This window comes from Fusarium fujikuroi, chromosome FFUJ_chr06 (assembly GCF_900079805.1).
Source record: "Fusarium fujikuroi IMI 58289 draft genome, chromosome FFUJ_chr06".
NCBI lineage: Eukaryota > Fungi > Ascomycota > Sordariomycetes > Hypocreales > Nectriaceae > Fusarium > Fusarium fujikuroi.
The window spans coordinates 1,098,234-1,123,503 of record NC_036627.1 but is presented as its reverse complement, the minus strand read 5'-3'; the positions used below and the strand labels follow the sequence as shown (position 1 = coordinate 1,123,503).

Genomic DNA, 25,270 nt, shown 5'->3' with positions numbered 1-25,270 from the left:
GTTATTTAGTCGATACTGCGTTCCGCTGGATTTAAGTTCTTGGCTTCAGTAGGTCTGCGGCCTGAGTCCAAAGAATGGGCTTAGATGATGTCAAGGCAATAAGGTACTTAGAACGTGCTTAGAAAAGAATAGAGTAAATTCGGTTTGAACTTGGGGGTGCACGACCTAATATGATTCGCTATTACGACAAGACTCGCAGGCGTTTTAGATGAGAACACTAGAAACTTGATGGCACATCGGTTTTCATGTCACTTAGCATGCGTAGGAATGTTGGTTCAGATTTCAACAATCAGTCAATTCGAGTCTAGGGAACATGTACAAGGTATCTCCAGAGGGAGTAGTCCATGAAGGAGTAGTCCAGCAATTGTCCGAGGCATGAGCTGTCAACAGATCATGCTTAGGAAGCCTTGTCCTTGTTGTGGTAGTTGACCTCGTCGTTCCAGCTGTGCATAGTTAGTATGGTATTCACAAACGTCATGGAGCATGATAGCTCGGAGCTCAATGCTGTGAGAGCTAGCATCCGAGCTTCTTGAAGCTCTTTTGAAGCTTTTGTCCGGAATGATGTCACAACTTACAAGAGAGTCTGTGAAATGTCAGTACAGTGCCATTGAACCTAAATATCCATTCCAAACTCACCTTGTCACCGTTGCCCCACTGGTAGTTCTTGGTACGGATGTTCTGGTAAGGGTACTCGGTGCGCTCCTCCAGAGGAGGCATGTGGTTCCAGTGCTCCCAATGCTCGTTCCAGAGCCAGTAGGCGTTGGCACCGGCGGCGATGAGGCAGGGGGCAACACCACTTCGATCTTGTTAGCAATTGCTATCCCAACGCAACATCACGACTTCGTCAACTCCAACTTCTGATGCTCCGGGTTCGAAGACAGATTCGTAATTCGCTCAAGGGTTCAGATTCGGACGTACTAGAGGGAGATCTTCTTCCACAGCTCTGTCCATCGTCAGCAACCACATCCAAAGCTTCCAATTGACCCAATTCTGCGTCGCCGGGTGTCGACTCACCAGTGGTACCGGCAGCGTGCTCCTTGATGTGCTGACGCTCCTTGATGAACTCGTTATCGGCGGTGCTGGCAAATCGGCGCTGGAGGGGAGCGCGGAGCTGCGCAGTGGCGCGCGTGGCAGCGCGGGTGAATCGTACAGCGGACATTGTGGACGACGACGTTGTTGTTCGCTTTGACGGTTGGTGAGTCTAAGGCAAGATTGTGATCAGGTCATTCTTCGGTTAGAACCGCCAATGAAAGTTGCCTCAATTGTAAGGTACCAATTCCCCCCGGCCGATGACAGAGCGCACGTGATCTCGTGCTGGGGGCGCGACGTCGAAGGCTCAACACTACGCGGTGGGGCTCTGCGTCATTGTACGGATCGCGACCTTCTTGCTCTGAGTGTCTTGTTGTTGAACGGCAATTACTTGAACACAACGATTCTCGGCCTTCTAATTTCTTCTCTTTAGACTTATATATGACGATCTCCCCGATCTGTCCCTCTATAGCTACCAATTCTCCCGTCTTCCAAACCTATCGCGAAGTTCCTTCATCCTTCAGCTCATGGTTTCCACATCGTCAGTACCACGGGATGAGACGTGAGGCGCTCATGGGAATTGCTTCTTGTACTCTATGAGAATTTTCAACAGCAAATCCAATAACTCATAAGTTGCAATCATGACGTTTCGGATAACCACCTGGAACGGTGAGTTCCGCCGCCTTTCCCTTGGCTCTTCCACTAACACCATCTGCAGTCAATGGCATCCGGTTCGTGATTCACAGCGAAAAAACCTAAACTCATCCTAATGATCCACTTCACAGAAATCCTTTCGGTTATCAACCTTGGAGAGAAAAGAGAACCTTTCAAGTACGCTCTCTCATCTCACAACCTACACCTACCCTCCTCAACTCACAACCGCGCAGGCTATGTTTGAGATTCTCGAAGCAGACATCGTTGTTATGCAAGAGACCAAGATCCAGCGAAAGGACCTTCAAGATGACATGGTTCTCGTTCCAGGTTGGGATGTCTTCTTCAGCTTACCGAAGCATAAGAAAGGTACGGCACTCACCCTTATTTGTTCGCCACGACGCCTGACAATCTTCAGGATATTCTGGCGTCGCTATCTACACACGCAACTCAAAATGTGCGCCTATACGAGCAGAAGAAGGCGTTACCGGCATCTTGACAGCTCCTAAGTCTACAACCAGATACCGCGACCTCCCTGAAGACCAGCAGATTGGTGGTTATCCCCGACCCGATCAACTTGAGGGCATCATAGACGAGGCGACTCTTGACTCTGAGGGCCGCTGTGTCATTCTCGAGTTTCCAGGTTTTGTGCTCTTTGGAGTTTACAGCCCTGCAACCCGAGATGAGACTCGTGATGACTTTCGCACTGGCTTCTTCCAAGCACTGGAAGTGAGAATACGGAACTTGGTCGCCGCAGGCAAGCAGGTCATCCTTACCGGTGATTTGAACGTCGTCCGCTCCGAGCTTGACTCAACCAATGTTTCAGAGACACTACGCAAGGAAGGGATTGATCTCAGCGACTGGATGAACGCACCTGTGCGGCGCATCTTCAACGAACTCATATTTGAGGGAAGTGTGCTAGGCGAAAGAGATGAAGGCCGTGAAAAGCCTGTTCTCTGGGACCTCTGTCGTTGCTTTCACCCGGAGCGAGTGGGGATGAACACATGTTGGGATACCAAGCGGAACACACGACCTGCAAACAACGGCAGCCGGATTGACTACGTCTTGTGCAGCGATGGCATCAAGAGCTGGTTCAACTACTCCAATATTCAGGAGGGCTTGATGGGATCTGACCATTGCCCAGTCTTTGCGACTTTGTCGGACAAAGTGACCGTGGGCGACAAAGAGTGTGCGTTGCTCGAGATGATGAACCCTCCGGATATGTTCAACGGGGACGAGCGTCTTCGAGACTGGACCCCAAAGGATCACCTTCCTTTGTCTGCGAAGCTCATACCAGAATTTGACCGCCGGCAGAGCATCCGCGACATGTTCACAAAGAAAGCCGCCCCTCCACGAGAATCGACGAGGATAGACACAACTGCAGAACCCTCGAAGAACGGAAGTAGTAGCGCCTCGGGGTCACTCGACAAAGCAGAGGAAGCTTCAGGGTCACCGACCAACGCCTCCCCCACGTCGAGGCTGGGCGAGACTACCAACTTAACCAAGCTTTCAGCATCCCAGTCTAGCTCCAAAAGACCTGGAACGGCCGCTGACACGACGAGTCGACCATTCAAGAAGACCAAGTCTTTTACAGGCGCCAACGACACCAAGAGCAAGGCGGCGCAGGGCCAACGAACATTACAGGGATTCTTCAAGCCAAAAGCTCCCACGGCTCAAGATGGCAAGGCAGAGCTAGTAGCGGCAAGTTCGACGCCATCTACAACAAAGAAACCTGCAGTATCAGGGAAAGCGCCAGTAAGCGCGCAGAGATTATCGAATACACCGCAGGCTACACTTACAGAAAAGTCATCACCAACAGTCCCTCTACGCGGTAAGGATCCCGAACCCTCGGACAGGGTGTTTGACCCGATCGAGGCGAAGGAGTCGTGGTCCAAGCTGTTGGGTAAGAGGGTTGCACCAAGATGTGAACACGACGAACCCTGCATCAGCTTCACCACCAAGAAGCCCGGAGTCAACTGTGGTACGTTATACAGCGGCAGCTGATCCAAAGTGCATGCGGTGGCGTTGCCGTTACACAACGCCGCGGCTGCAACGTCGTTCGCCGATGCAAAGTCAAACTCAGAAGCTAATTTTGATGACACTACAGGTCGAATGTTCTACATCTGTCCGCGGCCGCTAGGACCATCGGGGGAGAAGGAAAGAAACTCGGAGTGGCGCTGCAGTACATTCATATGGAGCAGTGATTGGACTGGCTCATGATGGGAGTTCGGGGAACTGGGAGTGCAGGAGTCTGATTGGGAATTTTTTACATACGCTACGTTGAGAGTTGTACAGTAGGGAACTTATCTGTGTTACGATCAATAGTCCCAAGTTGCCATGTCACTAACAGCATCGTAATCACAATCAACCTAAGTCTTTGGTCTCTCTTATATTTTCTGTCCACCACAGAACAACGTGATACGCTGTAAATGTGCTAGTTATCTATCCATTATGCTTCCTGTCTTCAGAGAAGAGACATGTCCTCAACCTAGTGCAATAAGAAACAAAGCGACTGGGTTGCGCCGCTTGCAATCCATGGGTATCGTCAAATCCACGAATACATCACTTCCTTCATCTGTGTCCCAACCCCCAGGCGACCGAGATTGGGTAAACAACAAGCAGTTTTTCCAGCCTTCCTATATCAAACTAAATTAGTGACTGCTGTTGAGCTTCATATTCTTCGACTTACGTTTGTCGTCCGAAGATCATGTTCAAAATCGTGAAGAGGGCCAGTGCTCATCGAAATGAAGTTCCGATAGGAGCCTCTTAGGCGGTAATCTGCTGTGCGACAGTAGTAGTCGCTGTACTGCTGTCAGACGAAGCATTGTTGCGACGGCGCCGCTCAGAAGGACGACGAGGGCGGTACTGGTAGTCGGGGTACTGTCGGCGATGTTCGGCCTTTTTCTGATCCGCCATCTGCTTGTAGAGTGCGCGAACCTCACGGGTCTCGGAGTTCCAGAGGCGGCCAAGGACTTGGGCTGAACCGATGTCAGTGATGTCTTGTGAATGGGCATGAACTACTTACAGATTTCATTGTTGGTGATATCAGGGCGTTGAGCCTTGATCGAATGGTGACGCTCCTTACGGTAAAGGATGTAGGCATTGGGAGGTCGTGGGATCTTGGCAGGGAAAGCAGGTTTCTCAGGACGGTGAATGAAAATGACTTCAGGAGCACCGGGAATGTTGACCAACATTCCACCCTTAGCAAAGAAGTCACAAGGAGCTCCGAGGTAGTAGCAGTTGTTCTGAGTGTCGCGAGCATAGAGAACGGGCATGCCAAGTTGAACCCTGTTTGAGAGTCGTCAGTAAATTCAGATGAGTAGTTCTGTGACAAATAAACTTACATGTAGAGATTAGCAAACCCAGCTTTGGCACCGACATCCAACTCGTTATAGAGAGAAGGGAGGATTTTAAGGAGCTTGCTCGACTTGCTGTCTGTATGAATGCACTGGTAGATTCTGTCGATATGCTCCAGTGTCCATTTGCTGGTGAAGACGATGGGGCTGGAAGCGCCGGGTGGCATCAAGACGAAGTTGGCCATGATCGTTGTTGCTGAGGTTCAAGCTGATCCTATTGGCGTTGGAAGCGATGAGAGAAATCTTCTTAGAGCTGCTTCAGGAACTTGAAATGCAAGTCAGAATGTTTGGTGTTGTGAGGAGGAGGGAAAAGAAAAGAAGAGAAGAAGCCATGCCGCGCATTTGTAGCAGTGCTCTGCAAACGCCGCTTCGCAACATTAGTCTGAACGTCTTATTGTTTCTCTATTGACGCAAGAGAGTGGGGCATTCCAGAGGTTGGTGGGGCTCCGTGCATGTATCTTTTTCAGATTCCCTGAGAGACACCTGCCACGCACTGTTCTTTGTCTGAATCACTGGGCGTGTGTGCTTTCGCTTCGCAATGGGCCCAACATTGCGCGAAGCCACAGGGCCCGGCTGTGGGCTAGTGATACTTGGCATGACAGGTGACAGGTGATCCGGACTACTCTCCTGAGCCTCGTATGCTTTTAATGGAGGATGAGGAGGATTCACTGAAATGATGAGTTGATTTCTTGAGTTAGCTATAGAATTGTCAAAAGTCGCTTTTTAAGAAATGAGAGAAGATATTCATACTCTAATAGTTCATTAGTAACATATAATCGGTGTCCTATTTGAAGAGTTCCATCCCAGACTTTTTCTAGCTGGAATTTTTTCCTTAAGATATATACAGGTGTAATTGCAATTTATTAGATCAGATGCTGAGAACTACTTTGATATTGCTACGACATGCACCACTAAGTCTATCCCTGTGTCTTGCTTAACGACAGTCCTAAAATCAACTTAAGTAAATGATGACAGCTGGTAGATTCCAGTCCTGCTTCACCAGTACTGACTCCTGTGTATAATAAACGATATGGTATAACCTAAGATGCAATGTTATGATCAAAAAGGCAACTCTCTTTGAAATATGAGACACAACCTCTGAGGCCATTATGGGTTTTTGCTGCAAACTTGAACTTGCTCTTAGACTCTGCTTATCAGAATCAGTAACCTCACTCTAAGATGCAGTATGCTTAATGTATTAAATCTTTTGTTTTTTAACTTTGAATACAGAAATATTAAGATATATATGTTATAACAGAGAATTTAGGAAAATAAATTATTTTTATTTATTATTATATTTAACTAGTTAATATTTCTACTACTTATTATCTTATAAAATAGTTTGAAAAACTAATAATATTATGCTTAGATAGACAGATATTGATTTAGAAATCTCTTGATGTTGTCCAAAAACTTTCTTATATTCCAGACGATTAGAGTGACAGTGGTCGGCAGTGTTGATCTGTTACTGACAGCGCCAAGCCCTGGCGGCGGAACGTAAACGCCACCTCTAGATCCATGCTTTGGCTGTTTGATGGCGTTGTTTATGGGTGCGAATTTCTAGAACCCCCACCACATATCATTCCCATCGCTTTCACCGGCCCTCTCTCCCTCTTCACCTACCCCCAAAACATTAATCTCCCAAGCCAGACCTTCTGGGCTTTGGGGTTCGTTGCAACTATATCAACATTCTACTTTTTAACATTCTCCGTTCTTCACTTGCTGTAAGCATGGAGTCTCATACTCTGAACAGTCCGCCCATGCCAGTTCGAGCCACAATGCAAGACATCCAAGCTCTCTTGAATGGGGAAGCTCTCAATCATCTGGCGCCTGTTCCCGGGGGCCGATGGCAGATGCTGTCTCGCGTTGATAACATAATCCTCATCGCGTATGTTTTGGAAAACGGGACCCAGATTATGACTACCACAGTCAATGTAGCATTTGATGCTCAGACTGCTGCGGGCCTTTGTTGGCAGCACATCTACAACTTCCCTGCAGGTAAGCGCTTGGTTTCTCTTACTGAACTCCGAATTTGAGACTGAGACAAAATTTCAGCAACCTACAACCCAGGCGTGATTTGGGAAGACGATAGCTCACAGGCGCAACCTACTATCATCTCAAATGCGCAGATAGGGACCTCTGCTCCCACGAACCAGCAGCCAAACAACACTTGGACAGCAGGTCCCATAGACGCCCAAGCTGGTGGCGCGCCAATCTTAACCAATCCTCAGCTCTCTGCACCATATCAACCCATCATCAACAACGTCCAGGGCCAACAGCAGCCTCACAATCAAGCCCAGACACTTGCCGCACCAGACTCTGGAGGGATGGACCCGTTTCAGCACACGCAGCCAGTCGACATGTCTGGGGATCCCTCAGGAGATCTTTCTGGTAAGTTTGTCCATTCTTCTCGTAATATGTCCCATGGCTTACAGTCCAGTAGCGTTCCAGGATGGCGGCGGCACGGTATTTGATGCTGGGCAATTTGTCGGCCAGAACGGACAAATCCAGAACATCCATCAATGGCAGCCTTTCCCATAGAGATTACGATCGCTATCCTAGGACTTTGCAAGAGGGCAACCTTGATTCTTGGAACATCTTTGTGCTCACTTAAAGGTTTGCTACTCCGCGAGCTGTAACTTGAAGTTCTAACATGACACAGCAAGCGACGGGACAACCTGCACAGTTTCCACAATGGTGTCTTGTCATCGAGAACATCAAAGCTTCTTCAATTGTAGCGGATAATGGGACTAGGAAATGATTAAGGGTATAAAAATATCAGCTCCCATTTAGATGGTGTTTCGTCACAGCAGCAGTGTTAGTATTCCCTGTTCAGACACTCCGATTATTATTGACAAATAAACAGAAGTTCATCCAGCATGCGGTGCAACTAGGCAGTTTCGGGATGGAAATGGGATTATTTGAAATGATACCTGATCGGCGAGAATGTTTTCGTAAGACTGAAATTACAGTTGGGGGAATCCTTTACCAGGGACTGCATAGCAAAGTCAATACACACAGTTACTAGTCTTGTTCCCTACATGCTACAGAGCACTGAGGTTGGAATTATGTTTAGTACGGCCCACAGTTGCCCAGAACGTCGAGGGACCAGGGTCTACAGACAGTGTGATCTCACACTGTAATTTAAACCCAGTATCCTTTAACCATGACACCCCCATGCCATACCCGCTTCGAGCTGTAGGGCTGACGACTTGCAAGGAAGAGAAGGGAAGGGAGAATGGCAGATACGTCTGGTTTGGTTCAGGAATTTAGCTCTTGTTGCCAATTGAATAATGAATAATGCCCTGATACCAAGCATAACTACTCCAAAATCAAGGAGCCTCAATCCCTGTGACAGCAATTGTAGAGATAGATCACTTCGACTTTGGGTTTGATGTGCAACAGTGACCATGGTGTGTTGGGGTAATTTTGTCATGGGAGCTCTTGATGGGTCCTTCAGCCCGTAGTTGAACGCCAAGATCGCTCCAACCTGATGAAGCTAGCGTAACCAATGTTTCGTTTGAAGGTTGATCTTAGGTCAACTCAAACGACTGACTGCGTTGTAGATATGTATGTCTGTGACCTCGAATGGTACGTTTAGATGAATGCGCTGATACTCAGGGCGATGGTTTCAATCACAACCCCTGGAAATTGGCATCAGAGCTCAGCACTGAATGCTCTGCTCTGCTTGTGAGGGTCGAAGCAAGAACTGGAATTAAAAGGTAATCGGATATGCCGCCCTGGTCTGGTTTTTCTGGCTGACAGACAGACTCTTGGCGATCAGCGATCGTGGGGACCAAGAACCGGGCTAAGATCACCAGCTAGACTACCAGAACTTAGACTGTCTGTCCACTCGAGGTGTTGTTTTAGGTCAGTAGCGGGGATAAAGCACAGGGTACAGATAGCTCTGTTGCGAGGAATGCTTCATTGAGTATATGTACTGTAAGGGGCAATTGCTATGATTTGGTGGCGTAGCCAGTGCAGAATTGCTTCTGGAAGCAAGGTGCCCTTGTAATCGACCTTGCTCCTTCGAATGCAATTGATCATCTGATGATGTCTGTTGGCTACAGACGAATTGACAGGGGCAGCGTTACCGTCAGTGCTATAGCAGAGGAAACAAAACTTAGAGGACCTTTATCCTGAATGACGAAAAGACTTGGAGTAACTTTGCATGAGTCTGGAATACATTTTGCTCAGTTCGTTTTGACATCCCATATCAAAGTCTGGTGTTTTCTTGCTCCCAAGGATGTTTCAACTATCAAGGACCCAGCTCCTCTGTACAGTATCCGATCGACAGCTTCCGACAGTTTCACATACACTCGACGGGCTCAGACATGACCAGGATACAACTGTTTGCGTAACATCGTTGACGCAGTTTGCACAAGGCATGTGCATACCTACCACTGTGTCTCGCCAGTGAGTGAGTGAGTCGACTCTCAATCAGCCTGTCTGTCTGAGCCTAAACAAACGCTTTACCGTCCGACTCCCCGCACTCAGCTCCTGCAGCACAAGAAACGCAAAATCTCAACACATGTCTTACAGATCCAGGAATTCGGAAAGTGAACATATTTCGCTAAGCTACGCCTGTTTCTAACTAGTAACACAAGAAACACTATCCGCATCGCCGGCCCAATAGACAAGGCAAGACAAGACAAGACACTAAGGTGGACTAAACTAAAACATGGTTCCATCGACAGGGACCACGGCCACGACTGTCGTTCTTCAGGAAATCCTCCGGCACTGTACGGACCGGTGACGGTTACGGGTAGTCCGTCTATATCTCGCGTCTTTTCTCGCGTCGCGAAGTGAAATGTAAGAAATGGGAGTCTAATCGTCCAAGCTCAAATGCCCAGACTTTCTACTCCTCCGCGTGCCATACGAAAATCGACCAAGGCTACGCAAGTGCAAGCCATCCCCATCAACTCTAATACCTTACTATCCAAAGGGGGGCTCTGGGCTTGGCGTGTGTGTGCCTCCTTTGGTTGTGCAGTCTCACTCCTGAGCCATCATTGGTCGGGTGTCGATAATTGAGGCTGAAGCCGCGAATGCCTTCAGCAGGCCCAAATCTGCGCCCTTACTCTTCTTGGTATGAGATCTTCCGCATCTCGCCCAAACGATGTCGAGCCGACGCCAAGGCATTCTCCAATTGGAGGATCTCGACCTGTTGATTGTTGGTGGCTTGTCAGTCCATCATCTTACACGAGGGGGCTAAAATAAACTTTGCCGGATATAGTAACCGTTACGAACGCACTGGCCCGGGAATGAACTGGACCTGTGAGGGGTATCGATGTGTCATGGTAGTTGTGATGTGATGTGTGATGTGTGATGCCACCACGACAGGGGGCATGAGAGGGAGACGGCCAGGGGAAAGGGTTGCCAAACACATGACGGGGGAGGCTGCTAAACTTACTTGCTGTTCCATCTCTCGCACTTTGAACTCGTGCGCTCCAAGCTTCGAGTAGTCCACCTGGTCCTCCTCTTGGCTACGCTCCTTGATCAAGCTCTGCACCTGGCGCACCAGTGCTCGACATGCCGCACCCACCGCCTTGCTAGCCTGCTCCAGCTTTTCTTGGCTCTTGGACATGAACCCTGCCTTAACTCTGCTGGCAGCCACAAGCTGGGCAGTCGACGCCGCCACATCGTTTGAGGCCACGATGAGCTGTTCTGGACTGTTGCGCCCAGAGATGACTCCATCTGCTGTCTCGATCAGGGTGTTAGTCGACGACGCCACAGCCTTGGCGGCAGAGATCAGTCCCTCAGTCCATCGGTTGTTCTTCTTGTAGAACGCTGTTCGTGATGTCGACCCACGACCTGCCTGTACGATCTCCTGCTGTGTCACTGTCGCCGCCTGAATCAGTTGCGTAATGGCGTTGGTGATCGCCGTCGCCGCATCCAGGATCGAGTCGTTCACCTTGAGCTCATAGGTTGAGTAGCCATCACGAGGCTTGTTCTTGAGCTTGGCCAGTCGTGCTGCTGCTGCCGCGATTGCATCTGCAGCTTTGCTGAGCTCCTGGTCGACGAGGTCACCCAAGTCTCCCTTCTTATTGGCGAGCTTGCCAAAGCCAGGAGCAAACGACTCAACAAGCTTGTTGAGCTTCTGCAAGTTCATCTGGACGTCGTTGTTGCTGTTGATGACCACGTCTGTCTTCTGCAAGGGGTCCATGCCCTCAAGTCGGAAGCTCTGAAGACCCCGGAGGAACTGTACAGCTGAGATAGCGGGCTGGCGGGTTCCGTTCATGAGAGAATCGGTTTTCTTATCATCTGTAGCTAGACGAGTAAGACCCTTGGTGTTGCTGCAGACATCGGCAATGGCACCAGAGAAGACGTTGATGGCCTTGATAAGGTCGGCATGTGTCGCATTCGGTCCATCTGCGATGAAGTTGTTGAACGATGTAGCAAATTCCATAGCACTAGCTGAGGCCTTCTCGATCTGTGACAGTACATAAGAGGGAGACGCATTCTGGTTACCAGCCTGCATGCTGGAATCCAGCTCGTAGAGAGCATCATCCACACGCGCAACACCAGCCTGGAGAACAGAGTCGATAATGTCGTTGATCTTGTCAAGGTTGGACATGATGAGGGCATCGATCTGGCCATCCAAAGCATGGTCGGTGTCACCCTGGTTCATCTTGAGCTCGTTGAGCTCGATGAGGGTCTGGTCCATACCCGCCTTGTACACCTCAAGCTCCTCCTCCTTGTCACGAAGGAGCTGTTCGAGGTCAGAGCTGCCGTCGCGGAGGTTCATCTGAGCATCCTCCAGCTGTCGTGTCTTGTTGCGTAGTGCCTCCTCGAGATCCGCCATCTCACGGTTGTACTTGGCAAGCATTGTCGAAAGCTCGTTGCCTTTGCTACGCTCGAGGTTATCGGCCTTGTCTTGGGCCAGGCGAAGTTCGCGCTTGAGCTTCTCAACCTCGTCCTTATTGCTGCCGGTCGCGCGGTCCTTGTCGTGAAGGGCGCGGTCACGCTCACGGATCATGTCGGCCAACTCGAGGTTCTTGGTCTTGATTTCACGCTCAAGCTTCTCACGTCGATCGATAGCCTCCTGGGCGCTCGCCGCCTTGAGTTGAACGGCCTTGAACTTCTGAAGCAGGTCGAGATGCTCATGTCGCAGCTGAGAATAGAGCTTGGCCAGTGCCTCATATTTCGTCCTCCATGTGTTGACCTGCTCCTGAAGTGCCCGAATCTGGTCATCCTTGCTGTTCATTTGCTGGCCGAGACTGTTCTGAATGTGCGACAGCTCACCCTCGAGAGCCTTGACTCGCTGGTCGTATTGTTGGAGCATCAGTTGATCTCGCTCATACTGAGCGCGCGCATTCAGGTTTTCACGCTCCAGCTCGGCCAGTCGTCCCTGAGTTTGCCATTGCGCTTGTTGCGCCATGAGCGCCTCCTGCTCTCGCTGTTGCTGCTCCATCAGTTGCTGTTGCTGTTGCTCAAATTCACGCTGAGCCTGAAGCTGTGCCTGCTGCTGGGCCATGAGAGCTTGTTGTTGCTGCTGCTCAAGGATGCGCTGCTGCTCTTCGTACTCTCGGTTCTGGCGATCCAACTCGCTCTTCCAGAATTCATTCATCTCATCAGGGGCGTCATTCTTGGGCTCAGGCGGAGGAGATGGCTTTCGCTCAATCTCTTGCTTTGGTCGCGCGGGTAGCGCAGGTGCATCGTCATCTTCTGCCAAGAGGTTGGGAGGATCTTGAGGAAGCTTGGGGATGGTAATGAGACTGGTAAGGTACCGCAGGTTTGAGCATTCGTAGTAGAACTTAACTAAGCGATAATGCTGCGCGTTGTAACGTTCACGAAGGGGTTCAAGGGCCTCGTCATCTCCGGTTGCTTTGTTGATGTTAGCCCTAAGGATCCTAAAGAGGGGGTGGGGGAGTGAATCACTGACTTGAATGCATTGCGCGCAGCATGCTGGTGATGAACTTGTAAATTCCGTAGCTCTCCTGAACGAGGGGCACGAGGGCGGCAATTCGGCACTCGTTGTTTCCAACATTTCGAAAGTGTGAGAAGATCAGCTTTTGGAACTGCTCGATCTTATCTTGCAGCACCATCAGATCGCTGATGGTCTCGTAGCCTTCGTTGGGGTCGTTTATGGCCTTCAAGCTCAGGTATTCCTCATACTCGAATGTTCCGTTGAACTCGGGGTGCTGGTGGTGGAAGGAGAGCTTTGCAAGTAGGTAATAAACGTATTCGCGGATCAGAGGGGCATAACCGCGCATGCCTTCTCCTCCTCCGCCCATTCCGCGGTTCAGGCTATCGATCCATGCGCGGTTTGCCATTGCCTCCTTGAGAGCGCTGGGGTGGCCTTCTTGGAGCACCTTGTGGATCGTGATCAGGGCCTTAAATGTCTGGACTTCGTCGGCTAAGATAGGTTGGCTGTTGATGGTCGATCAGCGTGAGTTGTCATGATGAGGATGTATGAGACGTACACCTTGATGCCGGACCAGAAGGCGGCGGAGGACCGGTGGTCCCATGTATAGACGATACATGCTCGGACATGCTTTCGCTTTGGAGAGATCTCCTCGACGTTCGTAGCCTTCTTGATGTTAATAGCGAGCTCTTGGTCGGTTCTGCGCACGATGATGGGGTTAGCTTGGCAGTCATGAAACGTGACGGTGTCGCTGACTTGGTATGCTCGGTGCCGCGCACAGCAGCAGCCATGTTTGCGATTGGTGGCGGGCAAGCTCCGCGACGATATTATTATATAATGGGTAAAGATGTTTGCGCAAGGAAAGTTGCTCGGGTCTTTGGCGATGCTATAGTAACCCCTGGAAATCACGAGACAATTTCCCAGTCAAGCCGACGCCGCGCAAGCTTAGGAGACTAGGCAGAGAATAAACCGTAGGAAACGAAAGGATGGTTAGAGAGATCAAGGGACTGAGGTTTGTGAGGATACGACTGTAGATCGAGAATTCGCGGTCGTCGTCAGCCTTGACAAATCTTGGGCGACTCTTGGGCGTGGCTCGTCTCTGCGATTCGACGGATGTCGTAGTAGCTTCAGTGGCTGGGCCGCAAGAGCCAAGAGAGGAGCGTCATACGGGGTACGTATCGTCCGTTGTGTGGGGCACGGCTGTCGAAGATTCAGTGAGTGAGCTTCCTTGAACTGGTGGCCAAATTAGGTATCCCACTTAGATGAGCACTTTGAAAGGCTCAAAACACGATTTTGTGGCATAAACTGACAATGGAAGCTTGATGTATATTCCCGTTTTGCATTGTTTTATTCCATGTAGATGTGTATCTCGAGAGCTCGGCTGGAGAAATATTGTATGCGAATTGTCTAAGAAGCCTGCAAATTTTAGAGTTAATTTTTTATGATACCTCTTACCTAGGTAGTTTAGACTATTCATGAGCATATCGTCTAAAGTTTACTAAATTTTACCATAAATACTCCTTATTTTTGAATATTTCATGATTTTCATATAATTTGAGAAAACATCATTCAGCTCTGATCGTTCATGCAGGTAGTCATGCTTCAGCGACGCCCCCACTTGTAATTATTTCAAGATCCATCTCCCGTACTTCTTGGGACATACCAGCTTGGAGTTTCATGGAACACTTGCAACTTACAAGGCCTACCCTGTCCATGTAGCTCTCCGAAAGTTTTCTATTACATTATAATCCTCGGCATACGAAATAAATCTTTCTCGGTAATCAAACAACAACGCATATCGGCTTCTTCAATAACCTACCATGTGTACCTATACTGCATCCTCTCGATGGGTTTATTCTGAACTTTCTGGAAATAAACACAACCGAGAAGAAATTTACCTCTGATGGCCTCATTGACAGAAGTCTCGACTGTTACCTGGACGTAAAGCTTGAAGAGAAATGTCGAGCGAAGTAATTTGCCCTACGAGTCAGGCTGGACGTTCGAAAAATATGACAATGATATACCCAACAGATCACGTAGAGGTACAGGGTAGGCGAATTGCGAAAATTGAATGGATGTTCAAAAACGGCAGGTTTGAATCATATTGAACGTCTCCAATATCACAAAACTGCAATCACTACAAGTCAGTGTGACAAGGACTCGAATTACAAGGTGACCTAACCTGATGAGCCATGATGTGTCCTCTGTCGATCCAGTGAAACTGTATTTGGCGTCTACTGCGCACCTCAATAGTTTAAAAACGACTTTGGCTAATCACACGGAATGAATAAGGGAGAAACGCCAGTTCATTCATACGTCAAGCAGACGCCATGCCCAATATATGGACCAGGCACATTTCACTAAAGGTATCTTCAAATACAGGCAGCGGCATGCTTCAAACGATGTCTTTTTTTTGGTCTCATTGCCTATGGACATCAAAATGCAAGCCCTTGCCATGCAGAGTTTCCCATCCGGACGCAATACCCCAGGTAAATAGAAGCCAGCACCACCAACCCCGCAATATCTTTTCTTTTAGATCGTAGTCTCGTAGGGAAGAGGAGTGACGGTCTGAGGAGGGTTGTCGGCGAGCGACAGTGTGTGAGCCTCACGGGGTCCAGCGGGCTGACGCTTGACCTGGACGACGGTGCCGTTGGCCTTGGCCTCCTTCTTGGCCTCGGCGTTGGCCTTGACTCGCTTGAGGAAGTCCTCACGAGATCGGGACTGCTGGATGTGCTCGATTCGGACGTTGATTCGCTTCTCGATGTATCGGTGCTTCACCTGCTTGTAGATGATGACACCGACAGCAGACTTGGTGACGTTGTAGATGACACCAGTCTTGCCGTGGTACACCTTGAAGGGCATACTGTGACCATTGTTAGCCCTCCTGTTCCAATGCCCACAGGAATTCCTCCAAAAAGCGTCCAAGTCTCGCAATTTCGCGTGTATTGTCGCATTAATGGCAAAGGGAGCTCTGCTTACCCCTTCTGGACGGCACCGTTCGCCTTGATGTCGACGATATCACCAACGCGGTACTGTCGGAGATAGGTGTTCAGGGCAATCATACCCTTCTTGCGGAAGTCCCGGCTGAAGGCATACTAAAAATTTCACATCGTCAGTCTCATGCCGACGTCGTCGAATTTTCATTCTCGCAGGAATCGGTGGTTGAACATACGCGGGTGCCCGCTCTCTTTCCGTAGGAGTGACCCATCTCGAATGTGATATGCCGGTACCGGTCGGGTTGGGGTTAGTAGTCGTGGTTGGCGAAAGAGATGGTGAAGTCCTTCGCTTTGGTGTTGTGGATTTCTCGTCTCGAAGGCGGCCTTGTGGGAGCGGGTCCTCTGATTTTCCGAAAGTTTTCCAGGTAGGGCAAGGGCGATTGTGGGTTGCACCTTCCCAAGTAAAAAAATCTTAGGGTTCAAAGCAGGGCACGTGACGAGACCGAGCTCCGCCAAATTTCTGTCCGCACATTTTGCTACGATTCGTGTCTTGCGAGAAAGTTCAACTCCCGCAGAACACCCAAGGAGCAAGTCAAGTGAGTATATCACCGCCGCCACGAGTGCATCGCCAGAGGATATCAATTAACAAAGTCTTCAGGATGCCTCCCCGCGCCCACTCCAAGACCTCTCGTGTCCCCCGCCGACCCTTCGAGTCTGCCCGACTGTCAGTATCACCGGCCACTGAACATGAGCTTGTCTCTGTTTAAGTCGTATGTGAATGAAGACTGACCGAATAACAATAGTGACTCCGAGTTGAAGCTCGTTGGCGAGTATGGCCTGCGCAACAAGCGTGAGGTCTGGCGAGTCGGTCTGACTCTGTCCAAGATCCGTCGTGCTGCCCGGTATGTGAACCTTTGCACTTTTTGTGTGCGCTGATGAGGAAGAGTTTTCTAACCAATTGCACAGTCAGCTTCTTACCCTCGACGAGAAGGACCCCAAGCGTCTCTTCGAAGGTAATGCCCTCATTCGACGTCTCGTCCGTGTCGGTGTCCTTGACGAGTCCCGCATGAAGCTCGATTACGTCCTGGCTCTTAAGATCGAGGATTTCCTTGAGCGCCGTCTCCAGACCTGTGTCTGGAAGCTCGGTCTTGCCAAGTCTATCCACCACGCCCGTGTTCTGATCCGCCAGCGTCACATCCGAGTCGGAAAGCAGATCGTCAACGTTCCCTCTTTCATCGTCCGTCTCGACTCCCAGAAGCACATCGACTTCGCTCTTACCTCGCCCTTCGGTGGTGGCCGCCCCGGCCGTGTCCGCAGAAAGAAGGCCGCCGCCGCTGCTGGCGGTGAGGGTGGTGAGGACGAGGAGGACGAGGAGTAAATGCAATCAAAAATGCAAAAATGATCCCCCCTGTCTAGGGCACTTGGTGATGGAATACCACTCATGGGAAGGGCATTCTCTTCATAGCTTGCGGCGTTGGCCAGAGGATAAAAATGGAATGATTTCACCGGATAACGACAAACAAATTTCCCGGTGTCTCTCCACCTGTGTACATGAATCTCATGAAACATGAATCCAATCACGACATCCACCCATAATGTTAATTTGCCGTGAATTTTTCAATATCAATGTAGCTGTCGCCATGTATACGATGCCCATAGTATGCAACAGTGTTGTAATTATGTGTAGTAAACTAGTAATGCATCGCTATGATAAAAGTTCATCCTTGCCCAGCAGCTTTGCCATTGGGTCGTTCGTCACCGTCCGTTTCCTCCTATACTCATCCATTTCCTCTTCTGTCACGCCATTCATCATTTCTTCTCTCGTCCGCTTGCGCGGCTGCTCTTCCTCTTTGTTCTTTTCCGCCTCCTCCTTTGAAGGCTCTTCTGTCTCCTCTTCATCGTTATTTACCAGGTTGGCGCCAGTTCGTTGACGCTCAGCCGCCTCCCATGCCAATTTTCCATCGTCACCAGTACAGTAACTGTTTTTTATGAACGAATGACAGCAAGCGTAACCCCATTTGAAGTTGGACCACCAGCTTCCCCATACTGAAGTATGATTGTTGATGAGAACATCCTCAGCGTACTTGGATTTGGCCGCCTTCTTGGGCGCACCCTTGATCAAACCAGCCTCATCGTACTCAACAAACGTCTCGGATTCGGTAATAGCCATGCTGCGCAAAGCAGCCGGCATAGCCTTCTGATCCCCACCGTACTTCTCGAGCAGTAGCTTCTCTCGTTCCGCACGTTTTGCCTCTGCCTCCTCCAGCTCCTTCTTCCGATAAAACTCTCCTGCTGTGGGGTTTGCTTGCAGATGCTGGCTTGTGTTGCCAGACTTTTCTTGGGCCTCCCAGGCGTATCTCTGAGCATTCTCAAAAGCGCCAGCATCGCCTGAGGATCGCATGAAACCCTCTTCCGCGAATGCATCTGCTGCCTTGTCTGCCGTTGCACCTGCATCGACCAGTGATCGTGTTTTCGGATCGTACTTGGCAGATTCTAGATCGAGGTTTAAGAGATATTTGGCTGTGTCCTCTCGTATTCGCAGTTGTCGTGTTGCTGTGCTCTGATGTTTGCTCATATCATTCTCTTCCGCATACTTGTCGCCTTCTTCTGTCTCTTCATCGGCATTTCCGTCCTTGGTGGCATGCTTGCGTAGCTCCTCCATCTGGTTGAACTCATCGACCACACTGCGATACTCCTTCGCATCATATCCATTCCAGCGGTCGCGCTTGGCGTCCCATCCCATATTGACATCTTGAATCACCTCATCGGCTTGAATGTCTCTGCCTGTCCATTTTGCGCCCTTGGCTCGCGGTCGACTCAGGCAGTCTTTCTTCTTGTGTGTCATGGCGCCACAGTTTTCGCAAGCACCTTTGCGATACTTGGTGGCCGCTGGGCCGGCCTTTCTACCTCGATCATACCATTGTGACTTGTCGTTCTTCTCTTCGCGGCGCTGATGCTGGAGGTAGTCATTCTCATCGCCCTCTTCGCCGGCATAGAACGGGCGTTTACTGATGAAGGATGGAATGTAGATGTTCTCTTCCTTCAAAGCGGCACCAGCGCCCCCAGGGCCGGTACTTGGGGGCGGTGGTTTTGCGGGTGCAGTAGGCATGGCGATTAATGTGCAGCTTTGCCGTCTATTGAAACGTGCGACTTTCACACGGCGAGATAAAAAATCAGAGTCAAATGTTTAGAAGTCAAAACGGGTGATGCATCCGTCGCAGATCACTGAGCTTAGAGCGGAAAGTTGTTTAGATAAGCATTCTTATCGGCACGTGATCGCGCGCGTCTGTAAGAGGCTGGTGTCCAGGCAAAACGCGTCTCATAAGCAGTCGAGGTTACACAAAGACCTTCAGAATGAATTGAGCTTATTGAGAACAGTTCTTTGAGCAACGCTTGGCTCATTTGTTCTTAATAAACAGTCATAAGCCCCTGATGGATCCAAACTTCAGAGAATATGGACTTGTTCCGGGTCAGACTAAACTGTATCGATCACTATCAAGCGACACCCTCGCGATATGACCCCCAGCTTCGTAACGACATCCGTCCCTCTCAGATATCCAAGGGACCCAGAGTTCCTGTGGTTCGCGTGTTTGGATCTACTGAAACGGGACAAAAAGTATGCGCCCATATTCACGGCGCATTCCCGTACTTGTACGTGGAATATGAAGGAGGCTTAAGTCCTGATGAAGGTTCGTCGTGTATACTCCCGTAAATATCTATCGGCACTAAAAGCTCTAGTCGGCGCTTATATATATCGATTTCATCTGTCCATAGATCATGCGTTAGCAGTCAGCTATCGACGAGATCAGAAAGGTGACAGTGCGAGGTTCGTGGCAAGGATCACTCTTGTCAAGGGTGTCCCCTTCTATGGCTTTCACGTGGGATATCGCTTCTTCTTGAAGATTTATATGTTCAATCCCATTGTCATGACGAGATTGGCGGATCTTCTTCAGCAAGGCGTGATTATGAAGAACAAGTTTCAGCCATACGAAGCACACCTTCAGTACCTCCTTCAATTCATGACAGACTTTAACTTATATGGGTGCGATTATCTTGATGCATCCGTTACTCGATTTCGATCTCCAGTCCCAGAATATGAACAGGGATCGGATTCATTGCACAAATGGCACAGTCGATCAATCTCTGCGAATCACATTACCGACGAAACCACGCTCCCTCGAAGTAGCCACTGCTCGATAGAAGTGGATATATGTGTACAGGATATTATCAACCGGCACAAGGTCAAGGAGCGGCCTCTTCATCATGACTTTACGGAAAGGACCAATCCCCTCCCCGGAGACCTGAAGCTTGTCTACAGCATGGCTGGACTGTGGAGAGATGAGACGAAGAGACGCAAACGAAAGATGCAAGATCCGACTGAAGGCAGTAGTCCATTTCCACCAGAAGTCCTTGTGTCAATGTCAGCCAACACTCGCGACTCTCAACCGCAAGGCTGGCTTCATGAGGAAGAATTCAGAACGGAGATCCGAAATCTTATCACTGAAGAGAAGCTCTGTGCCGACTCGGAAGAGCTTACTTTTGAAAAGTTTACAAAGCCACATCCATACGAAGAGCATGTTAACACTACTTTGGAGTCAGTCGAAGACCTCTTCCCATCGAAACTTGCACCAGCATTAGGATTGCCCTTAGGCGTGGAGATGGAGCAAGATCTGCGAAGCAGTATTGTCGTCGATGAAGGTAAAGTACGTCAGGCTGGGGACGCACACAATGACTTCTATCCTGAAGATTCTGATGAAGAGGCCATTGCGGCGCTCGTCGCAATAGAGAAGGCTGCCGCAAAAGTTCCTCGCGTACCAACAGAACTACCAGAAGAGGATCTTGAGCTAGCGGCGGCTCTCAACATCAGCCCCGACAAATTCGATAAAAAGACGTTTTGGAGGTCGGCCCTTGGGATTTGTCAAAGTGGCCTGGTGACTGGCGAGCTTCCTGACCTCCCAGTGAGCCAACAGTTGCTTGATTATGCAGAGAACGAAGGGTTTATCGGACGGACAGAGAAAGCACCGACTCTCACCCCGTCCAGCTTGACCCAGCTGAAGCGACCCCTGGATGATCTTCCATCATCTCAGGCGTCGAACAAAAGGACAAGACTCAATCAATTGTCGATGACAGATGAAGATGAAATGGACCTAGTTCCCGTTCCTTCAACAGGCGCCAACAAAATTCTCGCTTCCTCCTTCAGAGGGGCTTCCATTCTCAAAGGTCCTTCATCACTTAACAAAAATACCGGCTCTGTATTGAAAGGTGTTCCCGGCTCCAGCCAAAAGCTTAATTTCCCTACAGTCAAAGATCAGAATGATCCGAACACCAAGCTTCGTCTCAGTCAGATGAGCCAGAAGTCTGCTTCTCAGCAGACCGATGATGGTCGTCACAACAAGCATGTCTCATTTGAGCCCAGCAGTTTTCTCCCTGCTGAAGCAGAGTTGTCTCAAATGACCCTGTCATCTTCCATGAAATCGTCTGGAGGACAAGGAGATGATGAAAGCCATGAGTCAAAAATCCAGAGAGCCATGAGTCGATTCACCAGCCCTGAAGTACACTTGGTTTCTTCTCTGCCCCCTTCTGCAGCTGCTGTGGCTTCCTCTTTGAAAGAATATGGGCTTCCTGATGTGATCTATCAAGATGCTTATTACAGCAGGGAAAAAGACGTCCCTGGGCGGATGCGAGAATATGCTGGGAAGGAGTTTCGACTGGAGAGCAACACACTGCCTTTTCTACCTGAATTTGACCCAACAGGGACAGCGCCAGCCAATTATGGGCTCAAATTTGAGACCTTTGACAAGGCTACTGCAGAACTTCGGTATGAGCGACAGAGGAAGAAGTGCTCGTTGAGAAGCTGGGAGCTTGCAAACCCCCCGCCCACATATCAAGAAGTCGAGGAGTGGTGGGCAGAAAAGCAACGCAGAGCAAATTCAACGGAAGGGTCCATTATACCATGTACTCCCAGGCAATATCAATCTCAGATCGATGGACCCACGCCAAAGAACAAGCACGGATTCAAGTACACCCCAGGCAAGAAATCAACTAGTGTCCAGCATGAGGTTCAATATATGAGCACCATGAGTTTGGAGGTTCACGTAAATACCAGAGGGAAGTTCGTACCGAATCCTGAAGAAGATGAAGTTCAGTGCGTGTTCTGGGCGATCAAGTCTGATGGAACTGCTTCCGGCAGTCAAGATTCGGCTGGTGTCCAAACCGGTATGCTACTGTTGTCAAATGACGCCGATTTTACCAAGCGTATCCAGCGACAGACAAATGCCGAGGTCATTGAAGAAAATTCGGAACTGGATCTTATGGTTCGAATGGTCGAAATCGTAAGAAACCATGATCCCGATATCCTTACCGGTTACGAAGTACATGGTAGTTCCTGGGGTTACTTGATTGAGAGAGCACGACTGAAGTATGATTACAACCTTTGTGATGAGTTTTCTCGCATGAAGACAGAATCACACGGCAGGTTCGGCAAAGAGAACGATCGTTGGGGTTTCAATACTACATCCACTATCCGGGTTACCGGTCGGCATATGGTGAATGTCTGGAGGGCAATGCGAGGAGAACTCAATCTTCTCCAATACACCATGGAGAACGTCGTCTGGCACCTACTCCACCGAAGAATTCCCCATTATTCTTGGCAGTCTTTGACAAATTGGTATAAGGGCGGCAAGCATAGAGAGCTCAACAGGATGTTAAGATACTACCAGAATCGCATAAAGATCGATCTTGAGATTCTGGACGCCAACGAACTGGTTTCGAGAACCAGCGAGCAGGCGCGACTTCTGGGCGTGGACTTCTTCTCAGTCTTCTCACGAGGTTCACAGTTCAAGGTAGAGTCGATCATGTTCAGAATTGCCAAGCCAGAGAACTTCCTGCTCGTTTCACCGAATCGCAAGCAAGTCGGTGGTCAGAATGCTCTAGAGTGTCTACCACTTGTCATGGAACCACAAAGCGCTTTCTATAATAGTCCTCTTCTGGTTCTTGACTTCCAGAGTTTATACCCGAGTGTCATGATCGCTTACAACTACTGCTATTCAACCTTCTTGGGACGAGTCACCGACTGGAGGGGTATGAACAAGATGGGGTTTACAGAGTATAAGCGCCAGAAAGGTCTTCTTGCCCTTCTGGAGGACTACATCAATATCGCCCCGAATGGTATGATGTACGCAAAGACGGAAATCCGTAAGTCACTTCTAGCCAAGATGCTGACTGAGATCCTGGAAACTCGAGTCATGGTCAAGAGTGGCATGAAGCAGGACAAGGATGATAAAACCCTGCAACAGCTTCTAAACAACAGACAGCTTGCTCTCAAACTGCTCGCCAACGTCACTTATGGTTACACTTCAGCATCATTCTCTGGCCGTATGCCATGCTCCGAGATTGCGGACAGCATTGTGCAAACCGGCAGAGAAACTCTTGAGAGAGCGATTGCTTATATCCACTCTGTTGAGAAATGGGGCGCCGAAGTCGTCTATGGCGATACTGACAGTCTTTTCATCTACCTGAAGGGCCGAACAAAAGATGAGGCTTTCGATATTGGTAATGAGATTTCCAAGGCAATTACCGAAATGAACCCTCGACCCATCAAACTCAAATTTGAGAAAGTATACCATCCCTGCGTTCTCCTCGCCAAGAAACGTTATGTCGGTTACAAATACGAGAGCAAAAGTCAGGTGAAGCCCGAGTTCGATGCCAAGGGAATCGAGACTGTCCGTCGTGACGGTACGCCCGCGGAGCAGAAGATCGAGGAAAAGGCCCTTCGCCTACTGTTTGAGACTGCAGATCTTACTCAAGTCAAGGATTACTTCCAAAAGCAATGTCAGAAGATCATGCGCAACAATGTTTCGGTGCAAGACTTTTGCTTTGCCAAAGAGGTGCGCCTGGGTACATACTCGGACAAAGGTGCACCACCTGCAGGAGCTCTCATCAGCACCAAGCGTATGCTTCAGGATGCTCGCGCAGAACCGCAATATGGTGAGAGAGTTCCATACGTTGTTATTACTGGTGCTCCAGGAGCGCGACTCATTGACCGATGCGTTGCGCCCGAGGAACTTTTGAGTAACCCTCACTGGCAACTCGATGCCGAATACTATATTTCGAAGAATTTGATTCCTCCTTTGGAGCGTATCTTCAACCTTGTGGGTGCAAACGTACGCCAGTGGTACGACGAGATGCCCAAGGTGCAGCGTATTTACCACGCAACTACACTCGGTAAGAAGAAGACGACTCTCGAATCCTACATGAAATCCACAAATTGTCTCGTGTGTGGTCTCAAGTTCTCTCAGGAAGACAATGCTCTTTGTCCATCCTGCCGCAAGAACGTTCCCTCATCTCTTCTTACACTCCAAACACGGCTCACAACCGAGGAACGTCGCCTTCAAGAAGTACTCTCGCTATGCCGCAGTTGTTCTGGCCTCGGACCCATTGAGGACGTTCAGTGTGATAGCAAGGATTGCCCTGTGTTTTGGACACGCATGAGGCAGGCAAGCAAGATGAAGGGACAGCGCACTGCAAGTCAGCCTGTGATACAGTCGTTGGTGGACAGTGCGGAGAAACTGTCATTGGAGTGGTGAGGATGGAGGATTTGTGAGTGATTATGTGTTAATGACGAGGTGGTGTTGTGGTTTTGTACATGCATTGCAAGGCGTTTGGATGATAGGGTTGAGTTGGATGATACATGATGATCATGGATATACTGATAACTACCCTGCAGGTTCAATTAGTTTTTACTCTTATACACGATATTGACAACAATTCATCGTGAACTCAGTTCCCTTGGGTCAAATTGTGACTAAAATGATCCTTAGTACAGTACAGTGGTCAGTGCAATGATGGGAGAGGCTTATCAAATGTTGCGGGTTGTAGAAAGCCCACGTCGGTTTATTTCAAGTCTCATTTAATAAACAATACAGTTCAATATTAAGACTTACAAAGTTGTTTATGGTTCAATTTATATTCTATATAGATTGGCTGTCATCTCTTTTTGTTTAAATACCGGAGCATTTCGACCGTGGATGTTGGAATCAATTCAACATGTTACTTATTGGATATTGCGGTCCTGGAGCCGTGATTCCGGCGGAGCGGTTTACCGCATCGCGGCCCCAGTTGTGATTCGTCCGAACCTGGAGGGCCGATTGAAGATTTTTGGTCAGTCCCAAAAACAACGGGCGCTTCTTGTCTCAAACAGTTTATTCATAGATACGAAGATGCCAAAACTGACTCGATGGAAGTGAATCATGCAAATACGATAATAACATGTGCCTATATCGTCATGACCCCTTGTTGGGATCTAACCCGGGCCCTCCGGAATAGACAGTAGCTGCTGCTGGTTAGGAAGCCAAGTTCGAAGGGCTTCGAGAGCGACCCCTGTCAACAGTAAGGGACCGAATAGTTCACGATAGCGGCCGCTGATCATCTTGCTG

At 49.3% G+C, this 25,270-nt stretch overlaps 9 protein-coding genes; 4 read left to right on the top strand and 5 right to left on the bottom strand.

Annotated features, from left to right (window-relative positions):
- Positions 1-397: 397 nt before the first annotated feature.
- On the bottom strand, positions 398-1,159 carry FFUJ_05687 (related to cytochrome-c oxidase chain VIa precursor; the record flags this gene model as incomplete). XM_023578926.1 has 5 exons in its annotated part: positions 398-443; positions 576-583; positions 637-796; positions 919-943; positions 1,015-1,159. 5 exons carry the CDS (start codon positions 1,157-1,159, stop codon positions 398-400), a joined length of 384 nt encoding a protein of 127 aa, XP_023432818.1.
- Positions 1,160-1,670: 511 nt separating this feature from the next.
- FFUJ_05686 (exonuclease III-like protein) lies at positions 1,671-3,684 on the top strand (the record flags this gene model as incomplete). XM_023578925.1 has 5 exons in its annotated part: positions 1,671-1,698; positions 1,748-1,760; positions 1,815-1,860; positions 1,917-2,049; positions 2,099-3,684. The coding sequence occupies 5 exons, from the start codon at positions 1,671-1,673 to the stop codon at positions 3,682-3,684; spliced, it is 1,806 nt and encodes a 601-aa protein (XP_023432817.1).
- A 762-nt stretch (positions 3,685-4,446) lies between these two features.
- FFUJ_05685 (mating type protein) lies at positions 4,447-5,221 on the bottom strand (the record flags this gene model as incomplete). XM_023578924.1 has 3 exons in its annotated part: positions 4,447-4,658; positions 4,706-4,968; positions 5,025-5,221. 3 exons carry the CDS (start codon positions 5,219-5,221, stop codon positions 4,447-4,449), a joined length of 672 nt encoding a protein of 223 aa, XP_023431852.1.
- A 1,593-nt stretch (positions 5,222-6,814) lies between these two features.
- FFUJ_05684 (uncharacterized protein) lies at positions 6,815-7,577 on the top strand (the record flags this gene model as incomplete). XM_023578923.1 has 3 exons in its annotated part: positions 6,815-7,034; positions 7,092-7,427; positions 7,480-7,577. 3 exons carry the CDS (start codon positions 6,815-6,817, stop codon positions 7,575-7,577), a joined length of 654 nt encoding a protein of 217 aa, XP_023431851.1.
- Positions 7,578-10,110: 2,533 nt separating this feature from the next.
- FFUJ_05683 (probable cytoskeleton assembly control protein SLA2) lies at positions 10,111-13,691 on the bottom strand (the record flags this gene model as incomplete). XM_023578922.1 has 5 exons in its annotated part: positions 10,111-10,197; positions 10,447-12,860; positions 12,919-13,406; positions 13,460-13,600; positions 13,657-13,691. The coding sequence occupies 5 exons, from the start codon at positions 13,689-13,691 to the stop codon at positions 10,111-10,113; spliced, it is 3,165 nt and encodes a 1,054-aa protein (XP_023431850.1).
- Positions 13,692-15,432: 1,741 nt separating this feature from the next.
- FFUJ_05682 (probable ribosomal protein L21.e.A, cytosolic) lies at positions 15,433-16,108 on the bottom strand (the record flags this gene model as incomplete). XM_023578921.1 has 3 exons in its annotated part: positions 15,433-15,763; positions 15,880-15,995; positions 16,073-16,108. 3 exons carry the CDS (start codon positions 16,106-16,108, stop codon positions 15,433-15,435), a joined length of 483 nt encoding a protein of 160 aa, XP_023431849.1.
- A 387-nt stretch (positions 16,109-16,495) lies between these two features.
- FFUJ_05681 (probable 40S ribosomal protein S9 (S7)) lies at positions 16,496-17,214 on the top strand (the record flags this gene model as incomplete). XM_023578920.1 has 3 exons in its annotated part: positions 16,496-16,560; positions 16,640-16,738; positions 16,803-17,214. The coding sequence occupies 3 exons, from the start codon at positions 16,496-16,498 to the stop codon at positions 17,212-17,214; spliced, it is 576 nt and encodes a 191-aa protein (XP_023431848.1).
- A 327-nt stretch (positions 17,215-17,541) lies between these two features.
- FFUJ_05680 (related to step II splicing factor SLU7) lies at positions 17,542-18,945 on the bottom strand (the record flags this gene model as incomplete). Its single annotated transcript, XM_023578919.1, has 1 exon — positions 17,542-18,945. One exon carries the CDS (start codon positions 18,943-18,945, stop codon positions 17,542-17,544), a length of 1,404 nt encoding a protein of 467 aa, XP_023431847.1.
- Positions 18,946-19,290: 345 nt separating this feature from the next.
- Positions 19,291-24,421, top strand: FFUJ_05679 (probable catalytic subunit of DNA polymerase zeta UPR-1; the record flags this gene model as incomplete). XM_023578918.1 has 2 exons in its annotated part: positions 19,291-19,525; positions 19,611-24,421. 2 exons carry the CDS (start codon positions 19,291-19,293, stop codon positions 24,419-24,421), a joined length of 5,046 nt encoding a protein of 1,681 aa, XP_023431846.1.
- Positions 24,422-25,270: the final 849 nt, after the last annotated feature.